The 22246-nt window shown below is 42.7% G+C and overlaps 2 protein-coding genes across 3 annotated transcripts; one reads left to right on the forward strand and one right to left on the reverse strand.

Annotated features, from left to right (window-relative positions):
• The first annotated feature begins 1234 nt into the window (after positions 1-1234).
• Positions 1235-5131, forward strand: si:cabz01076231.1 (calcium-binding protein 2). The gene is made up of 8 exons (XM_061912495.1): positions 1235-1385; positions 1475-1537; positions 1629-1770; positions 2095-2125; positions 2332-2475; positions 2884-2993; positions 4422-4569; positions 4652-5131. Exons 2-8 carry the CDS (start codon positions 1476-1478, stop codon positions 4678-4680), a joined length of 666 nt encoding a protein of 221 aa, XP_061768479.1. The 5' UTR covers positions 1235-1385; position 1475; the 3' UTR covers positions 4681-5131.
• A 40-nt stretch (positions 5132-5171) lies between these two features.
• On the reverse strand, positions 5172-16763 carry tdrd7b (tudor domain containing 7 b). Of its 2 annotated transcripts, XM_061912486.1 has the most exons (20): positions 16471-16759; positions 13065-13271; positions 12837-12981; positions 12026-12209; positions 11387-11469; positions 10834-11042; positions 10319-10666; positions 9940-10241; positions 9678-9870; positions 8693-8804; positions 8383-8585; positions 8166-8300; positions 7669-7752; positions 7393-7527; positions 7209-7319; positions 6973-7121; positions 6631-6857; positions 6386-6569; positions 6108-6268; positions 5172-5991 (listed from the first exon to the last, which is right to left on the reverse strand). In XM_061912486.1, the coding sequence occupies exons 2-20, from the start codon at positions 13269-13271 to the stop codon at positions 5771-5773; spliced, it is 3393 nt and encodes a 1130-aa protein (XP_061768470.1). In that variant the 5' UTR covers positions 16471-16759; the 3' UTR covers positions 5172-5770. The 2 variants fall into 2 exon arrangements, 1 of the variants encoding a protein (XP_061768470.1); XR_009808407.1 differs by lacking the exon at positions 5172-5991 and having other exon boundaries at positions 6119-6268; positions 6386-6510; positions 6583-6857; positions 16471-16763.
• Between the last annotated feature and the right edge of the window lie 5483 nt (positions 16764-22246).

Below are 22246 nucleotides of genomic sequence, written 5' to 3' on the forward strand. Positions count from 1 at the left end.
CTGATTATCGGTCCTGCTAGACACCGAACTCTATTTAATAATACAACTCTAACATTTGACAACCAAACAATTAAACAAGGCGACACGGTAAAGAATCTGGGTATTATCTTCGACCCAACTCTCTCCTTTGAGGCACACATTAAAAGCGTTACTAAAACGGCCTTCTTTCATCTCCGTAATATCGCTAAAATTCGCTCCATTCTGTCCACTAAAGACGCTGAGATCATTATCCATGCGTTTGTTACGTCTCGCCTCGACTACTGTAACGTATTATTTTCGGGTCTCCCCATGTCTAGCATTAAAAGATTACAGTTGGTACAAAATGCGGCTGCTAGACTTTTGACAAGAACAAGAAAGTTTGATCACATTACGCCTGTACTGGCTCACCTGCACTGGCTTCCTGTGCACTTAAGATGTGACTTTAAGGTTTTACTACTTACGTATAAAATACTACACGGTCTAGCTCCATCCTATCTTGCCGATTGTATTGTACCATATGTCCCGGCAAGAAATCTGCGTTCAAAGGACTCCGGCTTGTTAGTGATTCCCAAAGCCCAAAAAAAGTCTGCGGGCTATAGAGCGTTTTCCGTTCGGGCTCCAGTACTCTGGAATGCCCTCCCGGTAACAGTTCGAGATGCCACCTCAGTAGAAGCATTTAAGTCTCACCTTAAAACTCATTTGTATACTCTAGCCTTTAAATAGACTCCCTTTTTAGACCAGTTGATCTGCTGTTTCTTTTCTTTGTCTTCTATGTCCCACTCTCCCCTGTGGAGGGGGTCCGGTCCGATCCGGTGGCCATGTACTGCTTGCCTGTGTATCGGCTGGGGACATCTCTGCGCTGCTGATCCGCCTCCGCTTGGGATGGTTTCCTGCTGGCTCCGCTGTGAACGGGACTCTCGCTGCTGTGTTGGATCCGCTTTGGACTGGACTCTCGCGACTGTGTTGGATCCATTGTGGATTGAACTTTCACAGTATCATGTTAGACCCGCTCGACATCCATTGCTTTCCTCCTCTCTAAGGTTCTCATAGTCATTATTGTCACCGACGTCCCACTGGGTGTGAGTTTTCCTTGCCCTTATGTGGGCCTACCGAGGATGTCGTGGTGGTTTGTGCAGCCCTTTGAGACACTAGTGATTTAGGGCCAAATAAGTAAACATTGATTGATTGATTGATTGATTGATACTCCTCCAGATGGAGTCAGTCACACTGCTGCTCCACGCTTTGATTTATATGGCAACCCGTTCAGCCAGGGAATTACCTGCTAAGCCTCTCTCATGCTAGGACGTCAAGAGGTTAGGACAAACAGAAGAGATCCAAGCGAAGACGAGCAACAACCAAGGCCAGTGTCTTGATTACTTTTCTTGCCTTGTTGGGGACACGTAAAGGTAAGAAACACAATTATAACCAAATAAGGACATAAATTGTACAACAGTTGATTTATGGTAACATTTGTAATCATCTTCGTGATTGACAGCATGTCCAAAGCAGTAGAAAGAACTTCTTCTACAGCGTCTGCAGACTCCACTTCAACGGATGGGTACATTTTACACTTTCTAACATCATCATGAGCCCTTCTGTTATTTCACACCATAAAAGCACTCACCCAGTTTGTTTCCATGTTTGTCCAGCAAAAGCGGGACTTTCTCGTCTCGGGGGTCTCCATCCGGCTCGGTGTCAGAGACGCCAAAGAAGTCCTCCAAAAAGTCCAAGAAATCCACGGACAGCATGACCAAAGTCTACAATTCTGTGCTCCACAGTGTTTTTGGAGCTGTAAGTAAACAAGGTTCACATTATTTTCAATAACTATATCTACAGTATTAAAATAAATATGTGATATTTACGTGCTTTGATCTTGAGAAGGTAATCACAAATGTCAAACATCATAGTGGAGTCAAGCAGCCCACTGGCTGGTTGATCCTTCTAAACTTGCTGAATGCCACATTATCTCCTCATTAATAGGAGCTTAAGGGCATTGTTAACATCACTGAAAGGTTACTAGCTGGTTTCATGTGTAAATGACATGAAATCAATGACAGAACATTTAAACATATGACATGGAAAGGTCTTTTTAATGTAATCCCTTTCTTTCAACAGGAAAGGGAATTAGCACAAGGTGAATTAGACGGTAAGTTTCACTTCTGAAATGCAACTTAATTGCAGTAAAAGAAAAACAGAGACCCTGCAGTGACAGCTGAATACTGTAGAGAAAGATGTGATTTGCATTAGTAGCTTAGTATCAGAGGTAGATCCCCAAGTCACAGCCAGATTGAAGTCAATTAATTAATAAACTCTTAGAAGTGCTTTTCTCTGAACATGTGAATCCTCTTAAAGAGCTACAAGAGGCCTTCAAGGAGTTTGACTATGACCAAGATGGCTACCTGAACTACAAGGACGTGGCAGAGTGCATGAGGACCATGGGCTACATGCCCACCGAAATGGAGCTGCTGGAGATAGTGCAGCAGATCAAAATGAGAAGTGAGTCCACATACATCGGGGTGTCTAAGGTGTGCTATTATATATACATTTAAATAAAGTAGGTGTGAATGTGAGTCTGAATGTTGTCTATCTGTGTTGGCCCTGCGATGAAGTAGCGACTTGTCCAGAGTGTACCCCACCCTCCATCCGAATGTAGCTGAGATAGGCTCCAGAACCCTCTGCGACCCCAAAAGGGAGAAGTGGTAGGAAATGGATGGATGGATTATATATAACACATTTTCTGTCAGCTAACACAAAGATAAACTATGTGCGTTTTGTTCAGAGAGCTGACCTACTTTGGATTATTTTTTACCTTCTTTATTGTACAAAACGCACCGATCCCCTGGAGCCTACAATAAGCACATTTATAGCTATGCAATTAACCAAGTTCATGTTTTCCGTCCAAAGTGGGTGGACTAATGGACTTCGAGGACTTTATTGAACTGATGGGTCCCAGAATGATGGGAGAGACTGCAGACATGCTGGGTCTCAAAGAGCTGCAGTCAGCTTTTCTACAAGTGAGAATGACAATAATCCTCATTTCACATACTTCTAAATAATGTAATACGGTGCAAATATTCACAGCGCTTCACTTTTTCCACATTTTGCTATGTTACAGCCCTATTCCAAAATGGAAATAGTTCATTTTTTGTTCTCAAAATTGTACACACAATACCCCATAATGACATTGTGAAACATTTTTTTTTACATGTTTGGAAATTAAAAAAACAAAACAACTAAGAAATCACATGTACATAAGTATTCACAGCCTTTGCCAAGAAGCTCAAACGTAAGCTCATCATGTTTCAACTGATCATCTTTGAGATGTTCCTACAGCTTAATTGGAGTATACCTGTAGTAAATTCAGCATCATGCTGTGGGGATGTTTTTCAGGGGCAGGAACTGGGAGACTACTCAGGCTTGTGGGAAAGATGAATGCAGCAATGTAGAGAGACAGTCTCACAGTCGGTATCCCCAGGCTGTGAGACTGCTAAATGAACAGCATGCCCCTTTACTGCCCCCGACCATCTTATTACCTCACTCTTCACCACCTCAATAATTGTGCTCTGGACATTGCATTGCTGCAGCATCAACGCAACACCCATCAGACATCTGACGGTTCCCACCCCCCACATCCCTTTATACGCGTTCTCATAGACAAATGCTAAACTGTAAACTATGGTCAACCCTCACATCAATGCAGTGTCTATGCTGCTGGACAAAGCTCATACGAAATCTCGTTGACATGTATGACTTAAGTGTTATTTATGACAATGACAAAGGAATTGATTGATTGATTGAGCCTGAATGAAAACCTGCTCCAGAGCATTCTTGAACTCAGACTGTGGGCAATGGTTCATCGTTAAGCAGGACAATGACCCTAAGCACTCCGCCAAGATAGCAAAGGAATGGCTTCAGGTCAACTTTGTAAAAGTTCTTGAGTGACCCAGCCAGAGCCTAGACTTTGAATCTGAATCTGATTGAACATCTCTGGAAAGATCTGAAAATGGCTGATGGGGCTTAAGAGGTGCTGCAAAGAGGAATGGGTGAAACCGCCCAAAGATAGGTGTGCCAAGCTTGTGGCATTGAATTCAAAAAGACTTGAGGCTGTAATTGCTGCCAAAGGTGCATCAAATAACAAGTGACCTTAAGTTGTGAATGCATATGTGCCTGTGATTTCTTATTTTATTTAACTTTTCATACATTTGAAAGGGGAAAAAACAACTTGTTTACAATGTCAGCATGGAGCATTTGTGGTTAATTATGAGGACAAAATTAATGTATTACATTTTGAAATAAGGCTGTCACATAAAATGTGGGAAAAGTGAAGCAGAGTGAATACTTTCCTGACACACTGCAGATATTTGTGCATTTCTTAGCGAGAAACATAACACTTTTTTTATAGATGATCATTCTTTGGCACACTTTGCTCTGTTCATGTGAAGTTTGACTTGGATGGAGACGGGAAGATCACCCAGGATGAGATGAAGGAGGCAGCCAAGTGCCTTCTGGGCGAGAAGCTAAAGAAAGGAGAGCTGGAGGAGATCCTGAAGGAGTTGGACATAAACGCAGACGGCAACATTGACTTTGAAGGTTAAAATGCTGAAGGTTGACTCACACGTTCAAGCATTTCACTTCTGTAAACTTACTGTGTTATCTATGCTCTCCTCTTCAGAGTTTGTCATGATGCTCTCCATCCGCTAGTGTCCAGAGGTTAGCACTCCTGTAACTGAACCATTGCAAAAACAGAAAATCTAACAATGACATTTTAATTGTAACTTTGTTGTAGAGCAAGACGCAACAGTACATGGTTTGTCAAAATGGTAGATGGGTTACACTTGTGTAGCACTTTTCTACCTTCAGGGTACTTATAGCACTTTGACAGCATTTCCACATTCACACACACACACACATTCACACACTGATGGCGAGAGCTGCCATGCAAGGCACTAACCACGACCCATCAGGAGCAAGGGTGAAGTGTCTTGCTCAGGGACAAAACGGACGTGAGGATGGCGGAAACTGGGCATGGCCACTCTATCAACTGAGACACACCGTTCCCAAATAATAAATAATGAAGGCAGAACAGAACAACTTGATGTGTAAATAAGTGCATAACATGTTTTCTTAATTTAATAAAGAAATTCAAACTTTGTCTTCCTTTGTTACCTTAAAAAAAACTTCCTACACAAATGTCACCTTTTGTCATTACCTTTATTAAAAATCTGTCAACACCATGTTAAATGCAAATAGTGTTATATAGCTTCAATAATAAATTAATTCCTGGTCTGTTTGTGCAGCTCAGATCTTTGAGTCTTGAACATAAAGTAGAAAGTCCAAAAGGGACACAATGTGGAGTGTACTTTCATAAATCTACATGCTTAAGTTTATCATTCACTTTAAATGGTATACGCACATACTTGGAAAGAAATGCATGCATGCTTTAGTAAGTCAGTTGTTCACCAGGCGTGTGCATGTTATCGTCTACTTGAGTGACACAGCCAAACTGGATGCTTCTTGAGATGCAAATAACAGTCACTGGATTGTTAACTTGAGCTAAACAGCTCAACATCGTGTTACATTGTTATTGTGGCACTGCAGTCACTCAAATCACATTCCAATATAATCAGCAAGGCGCCACAATGTCAATATTTTCCACTAAACCCGTTTTGTTCATTGCTCTCCAACTTTTGGTCCTTCAGTCCCCTGAAATGTTTAAGTTGTAAGAACGTTCATGTGTCTATTAGAGAGCCAACCTAATAATGGTAAGATTGTCCACAATCTTAGGATACATCTACATGTCTCCGACAAGTTCATCAGTAAACACTGCCATGATGTCATGCACCCAGATGTCTCTTTCTTCCTGCGAGGTATCGACCAGGAAGACCGTCAACTTCCTGTCCCATGCGTTCGCAACGTCCTGCACAGCCTCCAGCTGGGCCACGAGGGGCTTCTTTTCCACGTGGTTCCTGAAGACAATGCAGGCTTCCTCAGACCACTGCCTTGTCTTCACTCCTGTAGGTTGAGACAGTTGTGAGTATGAAGCTGGCCACCATGTTCGACTTGGGTAAAAAGGATAGAGTGGCATGAGGGGCTTCAAAAAAGGTCAAGATTCGTCCTTTTTGACTCACCAGCCAACTGAGCAGTGACTCCTTGGAAGGGCAGCTGTCTGAACTCCCTGTTCAGAACCCTGAGCTGCTTGCAGTTGACCAGCTCATGCTTACCATAGTCCAACTCGTACACAGAAACCTGCCCGTTGGTGAGAACACCCTTCACTAAAACACGATACCAGCTGCAAAGACGAGATGGTGGCTGAGATACACTTAAGGAGAGCACAGCTGCTTTGGTTTGTCTTGTTATTATTAAATCCACATTGATTTATACCCAAATAAAGCATGGCTTAACTCACTCTTTCGCCACTTTAGCAGCGTATATCTGATTCTTCTCCAGTTTTAGAGGTGTTTCATCAGTTTGGTTGTAAAAGAGGATCATCTCCTCCATCATCGCCACCAGTTTGTACATGTCCCTCCAGGGCTGCAGCACAAAATGGCCTGGATGACACGCCACCGACACATACACATCCATGTTGTTTCCTGAGAAAGACACCTTTATATTTTAATGAACTGCGCAGGGAGCCTTTATGGTGATTATGACCTGCAGGGGGCAGCTCTAGCAGTGGTGGCAGCTGGATAGAAGGACAAGAGGGTTGGGCAGTCTGAGATGGGCTGCTGGTGGTTGCGTTGCCGGCTCCACTGGGACCTGACAGAACCCTTCTAAAGTGAGTCTTGGCCGGTATCGAAGTGGACTTAGGATTGCCGTTGGTGATGTCAGTGTTGTTTTGCGTTTTGGCGGGGCCAGTGAGTGTGGAGAGCTTGACGGGACTGTTGGATAAGTAAAACATAAAGGGGAATTCAACTTTGTGACAATCAGTGGGATGGTTTTTGCTCAACCAATAAACGCACGGACAGGGAGAGGTGAAATGTGAGTGTGAGAGACCTGTGGCTTGTCAGGAAGACATCAGGTTGGCGTTTAAACAGATCAGACTTTGCCATCTGATGGTTGAGACTGCAGGCTGGGTCGTGGATGTTCTTATCAGTGAAGAGGTGAACGTAGACACACTGCTTGCTTTCATCTACCTTGGCCACCTTAAGTAGGAGTTTAAAGAGGTATATATATATATAATGAAAGAGTGACATGAGAACAAAACGGAAGGTGGAATTACATCAAAATACCTTCATGCTGCAGTCAGTGGCGTTAAGCACCTTCTCTCGAAGCCACTGGACAGTGTCTGGAGTCCAAGACCCGATGCTGACAGACAGGCCTGCCAGGCAACATTTGACAGCCTAAACACCAGAGAGAATATTTGGAAATATTGTATATCCTTTATCTCTTTTTTGGCCTTCAAATGGGGCCAACCTGTGGTGGAATGGCCATGAAGTCACGGAGGAACTTCTGTGGGATCTCCCTGAGTTCAAACACCTCCACGGAAGCCTGGACTCCCACATCAATAAAGAGGATGTCCAACACTCTGCTGCCATGCAGATTGGTGATCTAAACAAAAACAGTCAAGCTTAATGTAAACATGAAATATCCTCAAACTTTTTTCATGCCGCACTTGTCATTTATCTCATAGTGTGCCTATTATTCTGGCTGTTGGGTGAATATTTGTTAAAAAGTCACAGGCCATCTCACCTCAATACGGGACCATTTCCCTTTGTATCGAGCCAGACATCCTTTGCCGCAAAATGGTCTGGACACTAAGAACTCCGACGTTACCTGGGAGAATTATATAATTAATTACACTGTATATTAAATTTGTAGTAAGAGAGTAAATACTAATTTTTGACAGGGAGTCCACATAGCTAGACATAAAACGTTGTTTACCTAAACACTGAGGTAAAGTCTTAAAGGAGAGAAGTGGCACCAGGCAGCTCACATCCTAAGTGGCTTGGCGATGCATCAAATCCAGATTATCAACCTAGTCTCAATCTGTCCACTAATTTGAGACGGCACAGACACATTCCAAGATGCGTACATGGCAGTCACATTGTGTTAAACAACACTGGACATACAATAATGAAGTGTAAATGTGATCATGCTATAACCATTTTGTGTGGTAGCATGAATGTTGCAAGAAGGCCAAACCCTTTAGGTAAAGTCATTTACACAACGTGTGGCATGGAGTTTACCTGCGAGTTAAGGTATTTCTCAATGTTGTCCAGTATTTCGTTGAGCTTGGCAAGACCTCTGGAGGGCAGCTGACAGAAGATTGTGCCGTCGGAGCAGACGCTACTGACGGTCATATTCATGTAAGTGCTGTTAACCTGAGGAATACACTTAATCTAAGTCTAGTATGGTGCAGACATGTAGAAAAGCCACCACTTTCACCATCACTCTCCCCTTTACCTGTAGTGGACTGGTCAGTGTCTTGTCCTGCAGGGCTTTCATGCAAGTTGCGTTGATGTTGACGTCGTCATCTTGCGAAGTGTCATACAGGATCACCAGAGGGGTCGGGCTTCTTTGCAAGATTTCAGCCAAAAGGATCCTGCCACTCGCCATCGCCTCAAATTTTTTCAGCACGGCAGGCTCCTGGCAGAATGGCTCCAGGCCTGTACATAAATTACGAGTGACAAATATTCAATGAATTAAATGGGGTGGAAAAAAGGAAGATATACAATAATAAAGATGAAGGTTTTATGATTGATTTTGGTCTCACCAGCTAGTTTGCACTTGGTTGACTGGAAAGGGAGTTTGAAGAACTTCTCATGCAGCTCAAAAAGCTTGGCTTTGCTAATAACCTCTGAGAAGCCATGGTCAACAAAGTGCACCTATAAACCAAAGTTAATATCAATTTCGATGACAGGTATTGTATACCAACTGTGTGTGGGCAGAAAAAAAAATATTAACATTAAAATACAATCTAATTTTCTTTTTTATCACTTAATGACCTGCACTTTTATTCGCATGGTGACCAACTCTTCTGCCTCGTTCTACCCATTTGGGTAAGAGCCTCACCGGCCTGGGAAAGTTGGCTGTACGGTCCTGGTCCTACCCTCTGACCGCCTGACCCAAGCGGCAACCCTCTGTGATTCATCAGGTCGCGGGAGGAGCGACGGCATAAATCAACTGACTTTCGTTTTTATAAATGGTTGATTTATATAGGCTAGTAAGGTAAAGTGTCGTACCTGACAAGTTTCGGCTACGTCAGGTACAACACTTTACCTTACCAGCCTATATAAGTCAACCATTCATAAATACACGTCAGTAGGCTAAATGAACCTCTTCAACAAACTGACTTTCGTCTTGATTTATCTTGATAAAGTGCATGAAAGTACATTTGAGTAAGCGAGCAAGCCATGTTTTTTCTTTTTATTAAGGCAGTCCCCCCGTCAACTGTCCTCCCAATGAAGAACAGCAGAATGGGTATTAGAGACTTAATGATAATAATAATGTTGATTAAACTGTGATTTCATGTGAGTGAGTGTGTTTGTGCGCATGCATGTGTAAAACAAATAATCCCAGATTAATGTAATTTCTAATCCAAGCAAAAAAATTGTGATTGACAAATTTTGCAGAATTCTATCCTAACAGTTCAAGTTTCACAAAGTCAGTGAATCGTGCGGCCATTTGCACCATAAACCTGCCTTAAGAGTTGGGAAGCTTTCATTACAAAACAGTGGTGGTCCTTGGCGGCTACTCACCTTAACCTTATCTGCCATGATCTCGCAGACTTGTGCCCTTAGAACTTCCTCCTCCTCTTCTGCCCTGACAGCCACAAGTTGGCCCAGGCATGGAGACAATAAAGGAGTCCGCTTTCTCTTGTCCAGGCCATAAAACTCCCTCATTTCATCCTCCATAGACTCCTGTGCCTGTGAGTAGCTCTCACCTATGTACCTTCACAAGGAGGAGACTTCTGTCAATCAGATCTGTATATCTAGTTCTGTTTAGACAGCTCTCTTCTACCTAAGAACGACTTCATTAGTGTTGGTGGCTTCCACCACCAAGACAGAGGGATACTCCTCTTTGGGGATCTGCAGGGAAGGTACTGAGAGATCACAGAGTCTCCTCTCAGGTTCCTGCACCTTCTGCTCATCCTCGCTGGCCAACGATCCTCTCTTGTTACAGATCTCGTCTTCTCCTCCTCCCCCGGTGCTGCTCTTCCTGTAAAGGATGGCCCTCTTGGGGTTGTCAGGCATCGGGTAGTCAATGGTACAGATGTCTGAGAGGAGGTGAAGGTTCTCGAGGACGTGTTCAGGCATTTTAGTCTGATAAACAGATGACAACAAAGGGATTTACGGCCAAAATGTCCTGCCAACCACACTGTTCACCCTTCAACACTGACTTTATAGGTGTCCTGAAAGAGTTGGGGCAACGCATGTGCCCAGAGGCCGGTGGAATACTTCTGCAGCAACTCATCCAGCTTCAGCTTTAGCTCAGGGCTAAGAGTGGAAGGCGAGGAGGGAGGACTATGGGACGACAAGGATGTTGATGGAGGAGGGTGAGCGCTGGAGCGCCTCAGTTGGGGTCTCTGTTGGACAGAAGATTGCGAGGTCTTGTCTGCTGGGGAGGTAGAAGATGGGGCTGAAGTAGGGTTTGAGTTGAGGACTAGTGAAGAGGGGGATGCGGTGGTCTGCTCCTTGGCGGGGTAGAGAAGCAGCTCAGATGGGTTACTGCTGCAAGTTCTCTCAACCTTAATGAAGAAATGGGACCCACTTATTAGACAAACACTTGTTATGAACCTGCTGCAATGCAAGCGCCCATTCAAATGCTGCTAAATAGCAGTGAATGGGAGCAATGCAAGCAGCCCATATTATTATTTTGTATTATTACTCTACAGGATTATGTTGCAGAACATACAGTGCATATGTGTGTCCAGGTCTCCAGGTCTTTGACGGTCTCAGGAGGCAGGTCTTGTTTATAAAGCTCTTTGTAAATCTGAGGCAGCTTGGAGACCCAGAAGCCATTGCTGTACTTAGCCAGGATCTCCTTGATACAGCTCTGGACCTGCTGAGGGTTGTATACTTTTCCTTTGCTTGCGCCCAAATTCTCCTTTATATGAGAGGGTGCTAAAGGATGAACAACCAAACACACACATGAAATGAACACTCCAAGTTCTTTGATATTTTACACTTTGAAAGCAGTGTGCCCTTTTAAACTTCCATCTATCCATCCACTTACTACCGTTTGTCCCTTTTAACACGGTTATTTGCCACTTTGGTCACCAAATTCACAATACAACTTACTCAGCACATTGCCAAAAAGTCAATAACATATACTGTCCTCACTCACAGTAAGGGTAAATCAAGTCAATCTTTTGAAGGTCCCAGCTAAAGGCTGTTATTAGAGGAACTGTTTCTCTCTTTTCTCTACAGTCTCTAGTTTATTTAATGAGATTAATTATCCTACTTACGGCTGATTTGTTGGGAATTTCTGGACAGGTGAGAATGTACCTCCTTCTGAAATCGCGATGGGATTGTCATTCTCTTTTCTGACCTGGACACAGGACCACATCATCTCTGAAATAGAACTTGGCTAGCACTATTGGCTTTGTGTCAAATTCTATTGGCTTTGTGTCAAATTCTAAACGTATTGTGGGAGACAATTACAGGATTATAATGTAAGCACTCCATGTGATGCAGTTTCAACAAACAACATTTTAAATACAACTTGTATACATTTATTTCTTCCTGCATGTGGACATGCACACACATGCACACAATGTGATAGAAGAGCCCTGCTGTCTAGAGAAAAGTCTATTCTAGTGGGATCCCCAATCCACTGAATGTGCTGATTCACTCTGTATTGGTTTAAATGTGTTAATCCACCACATAATAGAGGGGGGATTAGGAAGGTTTACACTTTATGTCCTGCCAATATACTGGGCGGGGAACATAATTTACATTGTTATGTTTAAAGGTACAAGCCCACCAGACAACCATGTTGACAGTGGGGGACATCAGTTAATACTGAATGAGCAAACTGAACATTAGATGGAGTTTTTTCCATCGAGGAATGAACCAAGAGCCGCATGCATTGCTAATTATATCACCTGTAGGGTGTGCTCTGATTGGACATCTTTGGTGATTGGATCGTCCTCCCATCCGTCTGGCCATCGCTCACATCCCTCGATTGTCTAAAGTCTCCATAGCCCGCCCCTCGACTGCCGCCACCTCGACCTCTGCCCGCGCATCGTCCACGATGGCTTGGCTGCCTCAGGGAGTTTTGAGGTTTTGCTGTAGGCAGCACACGTACACACACACAAACAAAATGGTGAGACGAGGCAGTGTCTCTGAATGGAGGGCATGTGTGTCATGCATGAGACACAATGGGTCAAAACTAAGCATGTCTACTCTTACACTCCCCTTGTCAGGTTTAACATGCACCTTGAACACTCTTTCAGTCCTCAAAGTATTTCAAGTGAGGCTATAAACTTTGTAATTACTTCAAGAGGCATGCAAATGAACAATGATAACAATTTGAAAATAATCATATGGCAAAGCATCACCTCACTGGGATCAAGTCAGAGTCCGAGGTCTTACTCTCCCTGAATATCAAAATCCCAGTGATGCACAAATCAGCATTTGTTGCCTAACGTTGAATCCTCCACTTCTGTAGGCTCGCCGTCCTTGTCCTCGGATGACTCCTCTCCTTTCCTGTCATCTGTCCACCCTACACACCACCATTCTGCTGCATTTATTTTTTTTCAGAAGTCCCTTTCTTTTACGCCGTTCTCCCCACTACCACCTCCTCAGAGTCTGAGAATATTCTGCTGATTCATACTCTAGTGGAGGCACTGCAAATTATAGGACAGAAATAGTGTGTGCACCGCTCAAACAGTTTTCAAATGCATGAGGGCTAACCATTTACGAGGAGCAGGGTGGGTGGTTTGACCCTCATTTGGGTGTTCACCAGGTGGGGTCGGCCAGTCTTCTTGGAGCCCTGCTGGCGAGCCATCACCTGGGCAATGTGGGCCATCTCTTTGTCCACTGAAGCAAAATACACCACCTGGAGACACACAAATTCAGATACAGATCTTTTACGTTCAGTTTTGTAAGTATTCTCGTTTGACAGGATTAGTAACCTTGTACCTCTCCAGAGCGGCTTGGTTCCACGCGGACCACGGAGGGCATGCTGGCAAGCAGAGAGTCCAGATGATTGTGTCCCATGTGTTTATGTGGAATCTGTTCGCCGGTCAGCTCCTTGTACTCGAACTGAAGACGGGACAGTGACATTCCACCCTTGTTGGCTTGGAGGATAATCGTCAGCATTTTCTTTACCAGCTCGTATTCTGACATCTTCAACAAAAACATTTACCAAAAGTGTAAGTTTTGTACAAATAGAACTATTTAAAACATGAAACTCCATCCATCGAATTTTGCACAAATACAACCAGTTAAAACACAAAATTCCATAAAGTATTTGAGTTTAGTTTTCCCCCAAACATGAGATACATTGACACACGGCATTAGGATTTACAAACCCCGTTTCCATATGAGTTGGGAAATTGTGTTGGATGTAAATATAAACGGAATACAATGATTTGCAATTTATTTTCAACCCATATTCAGTTGAATGCACTACAAAGACAAGATATTTGATGTTCAAACTCATAAACTTTATTTTTTTTTTTTGCAAATAATAATTAACTTAGAATTTCATGGCTGCAACACGTGCCTATGTAGTTGGGAAAGGGCATGTTCACCACTGTGTTACATCACCTTTTCTTTTAACCACAATAAACGTTTGGGAACTGAGGAAACTAATTGTTGAAGCTTTCAAAGTGGAATTTTTTTCCCATTTTTGTTTTATAGAGAGCTTTAGTCGTTCAACAGTCCGGGGTCTCCGCTGTCATATTTTACGCTTCATAATGCGCCACACATTTTCGATGGGAGGCAGGTCTGGACTGCAGGCGGGCCAGGAAAGTACCCGCACTCTTTTACTACGAGACCACGCTGTTGTAATACGTGGCTTGGCATTGTCTTGCTGAAATAAGCAGGGGTGTCCATGATAACATTGCTTGGATGACAACATATGTTGCTCCAAAACCTGTATGGACCTTTCAGCCTTAATGGTGCCTTCACAGATGTGCAAGTTACCCATGCCATGGGGCATTAAAACACACCCATACCATCACAGATGCTGGCTTTTGAACTTTACGCCTATTACGATCAGGATGGTTATTTTCCTCTTTGTTCCGGAGGACACCACGTCCACAGTTTCCAAATATAATTTGAAATGTGGACTCATCAGACCACAGAACACCTTTCCACTTTGCATCAGTCCATCTTAGATGAGCTCGGGCCCAGCGAAGCAAGCGGCGTTCCTTGGTGTTGTTGATAAATGGGTTTTTCTTTGCATAGTAGAGTTTTAACTTGCACTTACAGATGTAGCGACCAACTGTAGTTACTGACAGTGGTTTTATGAAGTGTTCCTGAGCCCATGTGGTGATATCCTTTACACACAGATGTCTATTTTTGATGCAGTACCACCTGTGGGATCAACAGTCCGTAATATCATCGCTTACGTGCAGTGATTTCTCCAGATTCTCTGAACCTTTTGATGATTTTACGGACCGTAGATGGTAAAATCCCTAAATTCCTTGCAATAGCTCGTTGAGAAATGTTGTTGTAAAACTGTTTGACAATTTGCTTACAAATTGGTGACCCTCGCCCCATCCTTGTTTGTGAATTACTTAGCATTTTATGGAAGCTGCTTTTATACCCGATCATGGCACCCACCTGTTCCCAATTAGCCTGCACAGCTGTGGGATGTTCCAAATAAGTTTTTGATGAGAATTTCTCAACTTAATCAGTATTTATTGCCACCTTTCCCAACTTCTTTATCATGTGTTGCTGGCATCAAATATTAAAGTAAATGATTATTTGCAAAATGTTTATTAGTTTGAACATCAAATATGTTGTGTTTGTAGCATATTCAACAGAATATGGGTTGAAATCGATTTGCTAATCATTGTATTCTGTTTATATTTATATCTGACACAATTTCCCAACTCATATGGAAACGGGGTTTGTACTTTGGCATGTTTCATTTTGATACTGATCAGATTACTACTTTGTTAAAGGTTTGTGTTTTGAATGTAATACAGTTATGAGTCCTGAAACCACACAGTAAACGATCAAGGGATCATGCAGACATAATTCTGTTGAAATGCAAAAAAGTCAGTACATTCTTTCTGAGAAGGAAAGCACTCCGTTTCCCATAAGGAGGTGCTGCCAAACCGTCATGCAAAGGAATTCACATTATGCCTTTAAAATGACCAAATAATATCCATATAATATGATGACGAGATTAACACATTTGGAACTGTGGATTTATAGACACCCCATCTTCACATTCTTATAGCAATAGATTATATATCAAACGAAATACCGTCTTTCCTCGAATTGCCGCAGGGTATATAGTATGCGCCTGCCTTGAATTACTGCCGGATCAAACTCGCTTCCCAAAATAATTAGCGCATGCTTAGTATTACCGCCTGGACAAACTTGTGACGTCAAGAGTGACACTTCCCCCTGTCATCATTTTCAAAATGGAGGAGGCTGATTTCAATACCGGTAATTTGAAATAGCATAAAGGGAAAAAGATTAAGAGCTATTCAGTAGGATTTAAGGTCCAAGCTTACATCACACTCAAATTTTTACTGCATACCTTCTTTGGTAAGTGCCGGAGTGAGAAGAGGTTTTAAAACAACTAGCGCATGCTTACTTTTACCACATGCCTTTGGTAAGCGCAGGAGTGAGAGGTTTTAAATTAATTAGCGCCCGGGCGGCAATTCAAGGAAATACGGTAACTAGTTTATGTTGCTATGATACAACCCCCCCCCCCCCCCCCCCCCCACACACACACACAAATGCATTACCTATGCATTTTTGAGTACCATTTGACAACAATGATAGAAACATGCAGTCAGCCAAACACTCATGTCAGGAAGAAAAAGGAAGACTTAAAAAGTCGAGCCTCTAGGTTATATGCAGGATAGTTTTACTTTTGAAGAAATGAAAGCGAAGGAATGACGTAACATGGCACACCCGATTAGCACCAAACTATCCGAATGACTTTCGTCAGCAGACACAAACACAAACAGAAGGTTTGTTAAGTTGTATCGCAAGTATTTACAGATGGGCTGTCTTGTTGACATTAAGCAGTGTGACTAAATCGAATCGTTAAATGACATAGAATTTACAATCTCTATATGGCACAGAAGCAAGCTAACCACACAACCGTGCAAACATAGACATTTCCTTCAAAACAACACCAATATGAGCCACTTTTAAGGTTCATGCAAACCCATTTCCTAGTATATTATTTTATTTTGTAAGTACATTACCGGAAGTTACATCTTAACTTAAATAGCTTTGAAATACCGAGTCATCTAAGGATATAACGACAAAAGACAACCGACAACTTAAACAAGAGCGACAAGTGTTATTAAAAGTACCCATAAACAATGACAATACGTTAAAAGTGTTGTACCTTGTGCCCCTAAACGTGAAGTTTGACAGATCAGGTTTAGGACGCTGCAGTGCTGTCACCACCACAGGTCTGAGCAGCCGGATCTCTGGACCCGGTGTGTCTGGTTAGTCACCCCGTGCTAGTGCTGCCTCTCCTCCGCTATCTGATTGGTCAGATTTACCCTGGATAATTCCACGTCAGTGTGTACGGAGAAGAGAAGGCTATTCTGAAAAACAGGAATCGATCAGTTAGAAAAGTAAAAGAGTAGTAATAATGCTTGTGTAATAAGGAACATATGAGGTGGTATTTTTCTGGGCTGTGTGTTTTATACGGGAATGCCAATAGGGGGCGCCTAGACACCAGATTGTTCTAGAACAGTGGTTCTTAACCTTGTTGGAGGTACCGAACCCCACCAGTTTCATATGCACATTAACGAACCCTTATTTAATGAAAAATACAGTTGTTGTTTTTTTTTTCAAATTCAAAACAAAGTTATATATATTTTTTTTACTAGTGCACAAAATGAACCTGTCATGTTCTGTGGTCTGGATTCTGTTTGGTCATGATCAGTTGTTTTTTTTTTTTGACTCCATTAGTTCCTGTTTTTGCGCACCCTGGTTTGTTTTAGTTTCCATGACAACCATTACTTTCACCTGCCTCATTTGTTTGAATTCATGCAGTACACAGAAGCAGTCCTGGGGTACATCAAACACTGCATAGACACTGTCACAGTGGACAAGCGCATCCGAGTCTACCCCAACAGGAAGCCCTGGATGACAAAAACAGTCCAGGGCTTACTCAAAGAGAGAGACAGTGCCTTCAAAGCGCAGGACCTGGCACTCTACAGTGCTGCCAGAGCCAATCTGAAGAGAGGCATCAGAGAGGCAAAAGCCGACCATAGGAGGAAAATGGAAGCCCACCTGCAGAGCAACAACACCAAGGAGGTATGGAAAGGAATAAAAGACATGACCAACTTCAGACCCAGTAACCCTTCGGCTGACGGCGACGCCTCTCGAGCGGGGGAGTTAAACAGCTTCTTCGCCCGATTTGAGAGAAAAACACCTGCAGCCGTCACAACAGTTCCACCCAACACCCACAGCAGCTGCACCCTTATACTGGAGGAGCATGAGGTGAGACGCACGCTGAAGGCAGTGAACCCGAGGAAGGCTACGGGCCCAGATGGAGTCCCGGGACAGGTACTAAGAGACTGTGCAGACCAGCTGGCCGGAGTATTTACGAAGATCTTCACCCAGTCCCTCTCCCAGGCCGTCATCCCATCATGCCTGAAGACTTCCACAATAATCCCGGTGCCGAAGAAGAACTCTGTCAGATGTCTGAATGACTACCGTCCAGTTGCACTTACACCTATAGCTATGAAGTGCTTCGAGAAGCTGGTATGGACCCATATCACCTCAGTCCTCCCTCCCGAGCTCGACCCACACCAGTTTGCCTACAGAGCCAACAGGTCCACAGAGGACGCCATCGCCACAGCCCTACACTCCTCCCTGGGTCACCTGGAGACGGGGGGGAGCTACGTGCGGCTGCTTTTTGTGGATTATAGCTCGGCATTTAACACCATTATTCCTGATAGACTGGTGTCCAAACTGTCAAACCTGGGTCTCTCGAACTCCATCTGCATGTGGATTAAGGACTTCTTATCCAACCGCCCCCAGAGGGTGCAGTTGGGTCGCCACATGTCATCAAGCCTGCACCTCAGTACCGGCTCTCCACAAGGCTGCGTGCTGAGCCCCCTTCTCTACTCCATCTACACATACGACTGCACACCTGCCCACTCCAGCAACTCCATCATCAAATTTGCGGATGACACCACCGTAGTGGGGCTCATCTCGGAGGGAGACGAGGCTGCATATCGGGATGAGGTGGAGAAGCTGTCGGATTGGTGCAAAGTCAACAACCTGGCCCTGAACACCTCCAAGACCAAGGAGCTGGTCATAGACTTCAGGAGGAAAAAAACGGACATCCTGCCCCTGATCATCAGTGGTGACTGTGTGGAGAGGGTCTCCGACTTCCGCTCCCTGGGAGTCCACCTGGCCAACGACCTATCCTGGAGCACCAACACCACGGCTACCATCAAGAAGGCACACCAGAGACTGCACTTCCTGAGAATACTCAGGAACAACCACCTCTCACAGGAACTGCTGGTGTCCTTCTACCGGTGCTCTATTGAGAGCATCCTGACCTACTGCATCTGCGTGTGGTTCAGCAGCTGCACGGCCGCAGAGAGAACGGCGCTCCAGAGAGTCATAAAGACCGCCCAGAAGTTAATCGGATCCCCCCTCCCCTCCCTGGCTTACCTGTACAGCTCCCGCTGTCTCAGGAAAGCACAGAGCATCCTGAAAGACCCATTCCACCCCGGGCACAGCCACCTGGAACTGCTACCCTCAGGCAGACGCTACAGGGTGCTAAAAGCGAGCACCAATAGACTAAAAAATAGCTTTTACCCAAGAGCCATAGTAGCACTAAACAGGCACTGAGTGTCCATATGTCCATCATGTCCTCATGTGTAATGTTTAAATGTTTTTCTATTTTTTTGGACTACAATGTGAAATAATGTTTTATGTATGTATACATAGATACATCTGTCATCTCTATCTTTTTTTTTTATTTATTTTTTATTTATTTATTTATTTTATTTATTTTTTTAAATTTATACTACCATATTGTATATGCACCTTAGGAGGAGCTGCTCCAATTTCGTTGTTCTTTGAACCTGTTCATTGCAATAATGACAATAAAACTCTATTCTATTCTATTCTATGCACCCGTTGTTAATTATGTCACTATTATTTAAGCCTGTAGTTGCTAGGTAGTCAACCTGGCGACATTTATAGTTCTCGTCACCGTGAGTGTTTTTGTTTCATGTTCATAGTTCTGCCTTTATGCTAGTTTTTGTTTTCTTAGCCAAGTTTGTTCTCCGCCTTCTGCGCACCTTTTGTTTATTCCTTTTTTTTCAAGTAAAATTAAATCATGTATTTACCTTCAAGCCATGTCCGGTCCAGCTCGTTTGCATTCCGGGAAAACAACCCTTGCAGCAAACTGCGAAAGCCACGCAGCAAGTTGCACCAAAGTTCACGTTCTTACAGAACCAACACAGTGTATGAACTCCCAACAAATTACACACTTGCAAATCAGATAGAAAATTAGAGGGTACATTGTTCGGGGGTATCCATAATACTTAGACTTAGACTGCCTATTTATTGTCATTCAAATTTTAACTTTACAGTGCAGATACGCCGATAGGGAGGAGTTTTTATTTGCACGATTGATTGATTGATTGAAACTTTCATTAGTAGATTGCACAGTACAGTACACATTCCATACAACTGACCACTAAATGGTAACACCAGTGGCGTCGCCAGACAGATTTCACTGGGGCACGTGCCCCAGTGTTGATCTGCAGTGCCCCAGTAAAAATTTCACCAATAAAAAAAACAGTTCAGAGTTTTAAGTCTACATAACATAGACTACAGCACACATACTACTTAGTATGGTAATTGATTGCTATAAGTTTTTCAACTTGTTTAATTAAATCGGCGTCCACGTGCGTTAATCTATTCATGAGTCTGGTAGGTCTTGACCGCTGCGGGGGAGGCTCTGCCGAACCCCTGGGGCCGACTCAACGAACACCTAGGATTCGATCGAACCCAGGTTAAGAACCACTGTTCTAGAAGCCAATGATTACCGACACCTGTTAACAAACGGCTACAACAGAGGCTGAAGTTCGCCAGCATTTTTCTCACGGTCATCTTTTACATTTCTTTTTGACATACCAGAAATAACTACAACAAAAAAAATTGCATTTACATATTTTTAAGAACTGTACAAATACTACTGATGGGAGAAAATGTGCCGAGGCGTGTGACGAGTAATGGAGGCGGCGTTGCCGCGAAGTGCGTATGGATGCTTGCTTCATTTGGGGAAGGAGCCGGGTATGATGACGTGAACAGTTTTGCTGGGAGATTAGACAATTTATAAACCGCCCAAGCTCCATGGAAAATGTGGGATTTTGATTATGTGACCATGCAGTTCGGAATCTGGATAGAGAATACAAGTATTTTTTTTAAATGTCACTAGAATCAAGGAAGGACAACAAACTGAATCCAAACAACATACCTAATATCCATGTAATGACTATTAAATAACCAAGTTATATCGGTAACTTCATCCATACTGATTTCGGGAGGTGGGGGGTGGGGGGCGTGATCGGGATGGGGCGGGGGCGTGGGGCATGGTTAAGAGGGGAGGAGTATATTTACCGCTACATTCACATATATATATATATATATATATATATATATATATATATGAAATACTTGCATTTCAGTGAATTCTAGCTATATATATATATATTTTAATCTATATATACATATATATGTATATATATAAATAAAAGAAATACTTGAATTTCAGTGTTCATTTATTTACACATTTACACACACATAACACTCATCTGCTCGTTGAGTTAAGGGTTGAATTGTCCATCCTTGTTTTTCTAACCATATACATGTGCAGTAGATGGCAGTATTGTCCTGTTTAAGAGTGTCACAACATTATTGTTTACGGCAGATTAACTGCTTTACGGTAGACGAAAACGGACAGCTGTTGTTGTGTGTTGTTTCACCGCGCTCGGAGGACGTTAATGAAACTGGCTAACAATAAACCCACATAAGAAACCAAAAACTCGCCCTCGATCATTCTACAGTTATAATATCATTGGGCAGACACGCTCTTTATACACGTCACTCAGGTCCGCATGGAGCTGAGTGACTTTTGACCAGCAGGTGAAGTCTTGTATTGAAGCTTCGAGAAATTATTGAACCATTTGCCCAAAGTGGTTCAATTCATCATGAGACTTTATCTGACCATCCCTAACAAATATATTCTCATAAAACAGGGGTTCTCAACCTTTTTTCAGTGATGTACCCCCTGTGAACATTTTTTCAATTCAATTGATTAACTTTTGATAAACTTTTATTAGTAGATTGCACAGTTCAGTACATATTCCGTACAATCGACCACTAAACGGTAACACCCGAATAAGTTTTTCAACTTGTTTAAGTTGGGGTCCACGTTAATCAATTCATGGTTAAATTCCAGTACCCCCTGATCAGAGCAAATACATTTTGGTTGAAAAAAGAGATAAAGAAGTAAAATATAGCCCTATGTCATCAGTTTCTGATTTATTAAATTGTATAACAGTGCAAAATATTGCTCATTTGTAGTGGTCTTTCTTGAACTATTTGAAAAAAAGATATAAAATAACTAAAAACTTGTTGAAAAATAAACAAGTGATTCAATTATGAATAAAGATTTCTACACATAGAAGTAGTCAACAACTTAAAGTGCCCCCTTTAGGGATTGTAAAATAGATCCATCTGGATTTATGAACTTAGTTCTAAACATTTCTTCACAAAAAAATAAATCTTTAACATCAATATTTATGAAACATGTCCACAAAAAAACTAGCTGTCAACACTGAATATTGCATTGTTGCATTTATTTTCACAGTTTATGAACTTACATTCATATTTTGTTGACTTATTATTCAATAAATATATTTATAAAGGATTTTTGAATTGTTGCTATTTTTAGAATATTTTTTAAATATCTCACGTACCCCTTGGCATACCTTCAAGTACCCCCAGGGGTATGTGTACCCTCATTTGAGAACCACTGTCACCCCGAAAGGGAATAAGCGGTAGAATGGATGGATGGATGGATGTCATAAAACATAATAAAACATGTGTGTATTACCAATATTGGCTGTACGGGGGCG

This window comes from Nerophis ophidion, linkage group LG10 (genome assembly GCF_033978795.1).
Source record: "Nerophis ophidion isolate RoL-2023_Sa linkage group LG10, RoL_Noph_v1.0, whole genome shotgun sequence".
Lineage (NCBI taxonomy): Eukaryota > Metazoa > Chordata > Actinopteri > Syngnathiformes > Syngnathidae > Nerophis > Nerophis ophidion.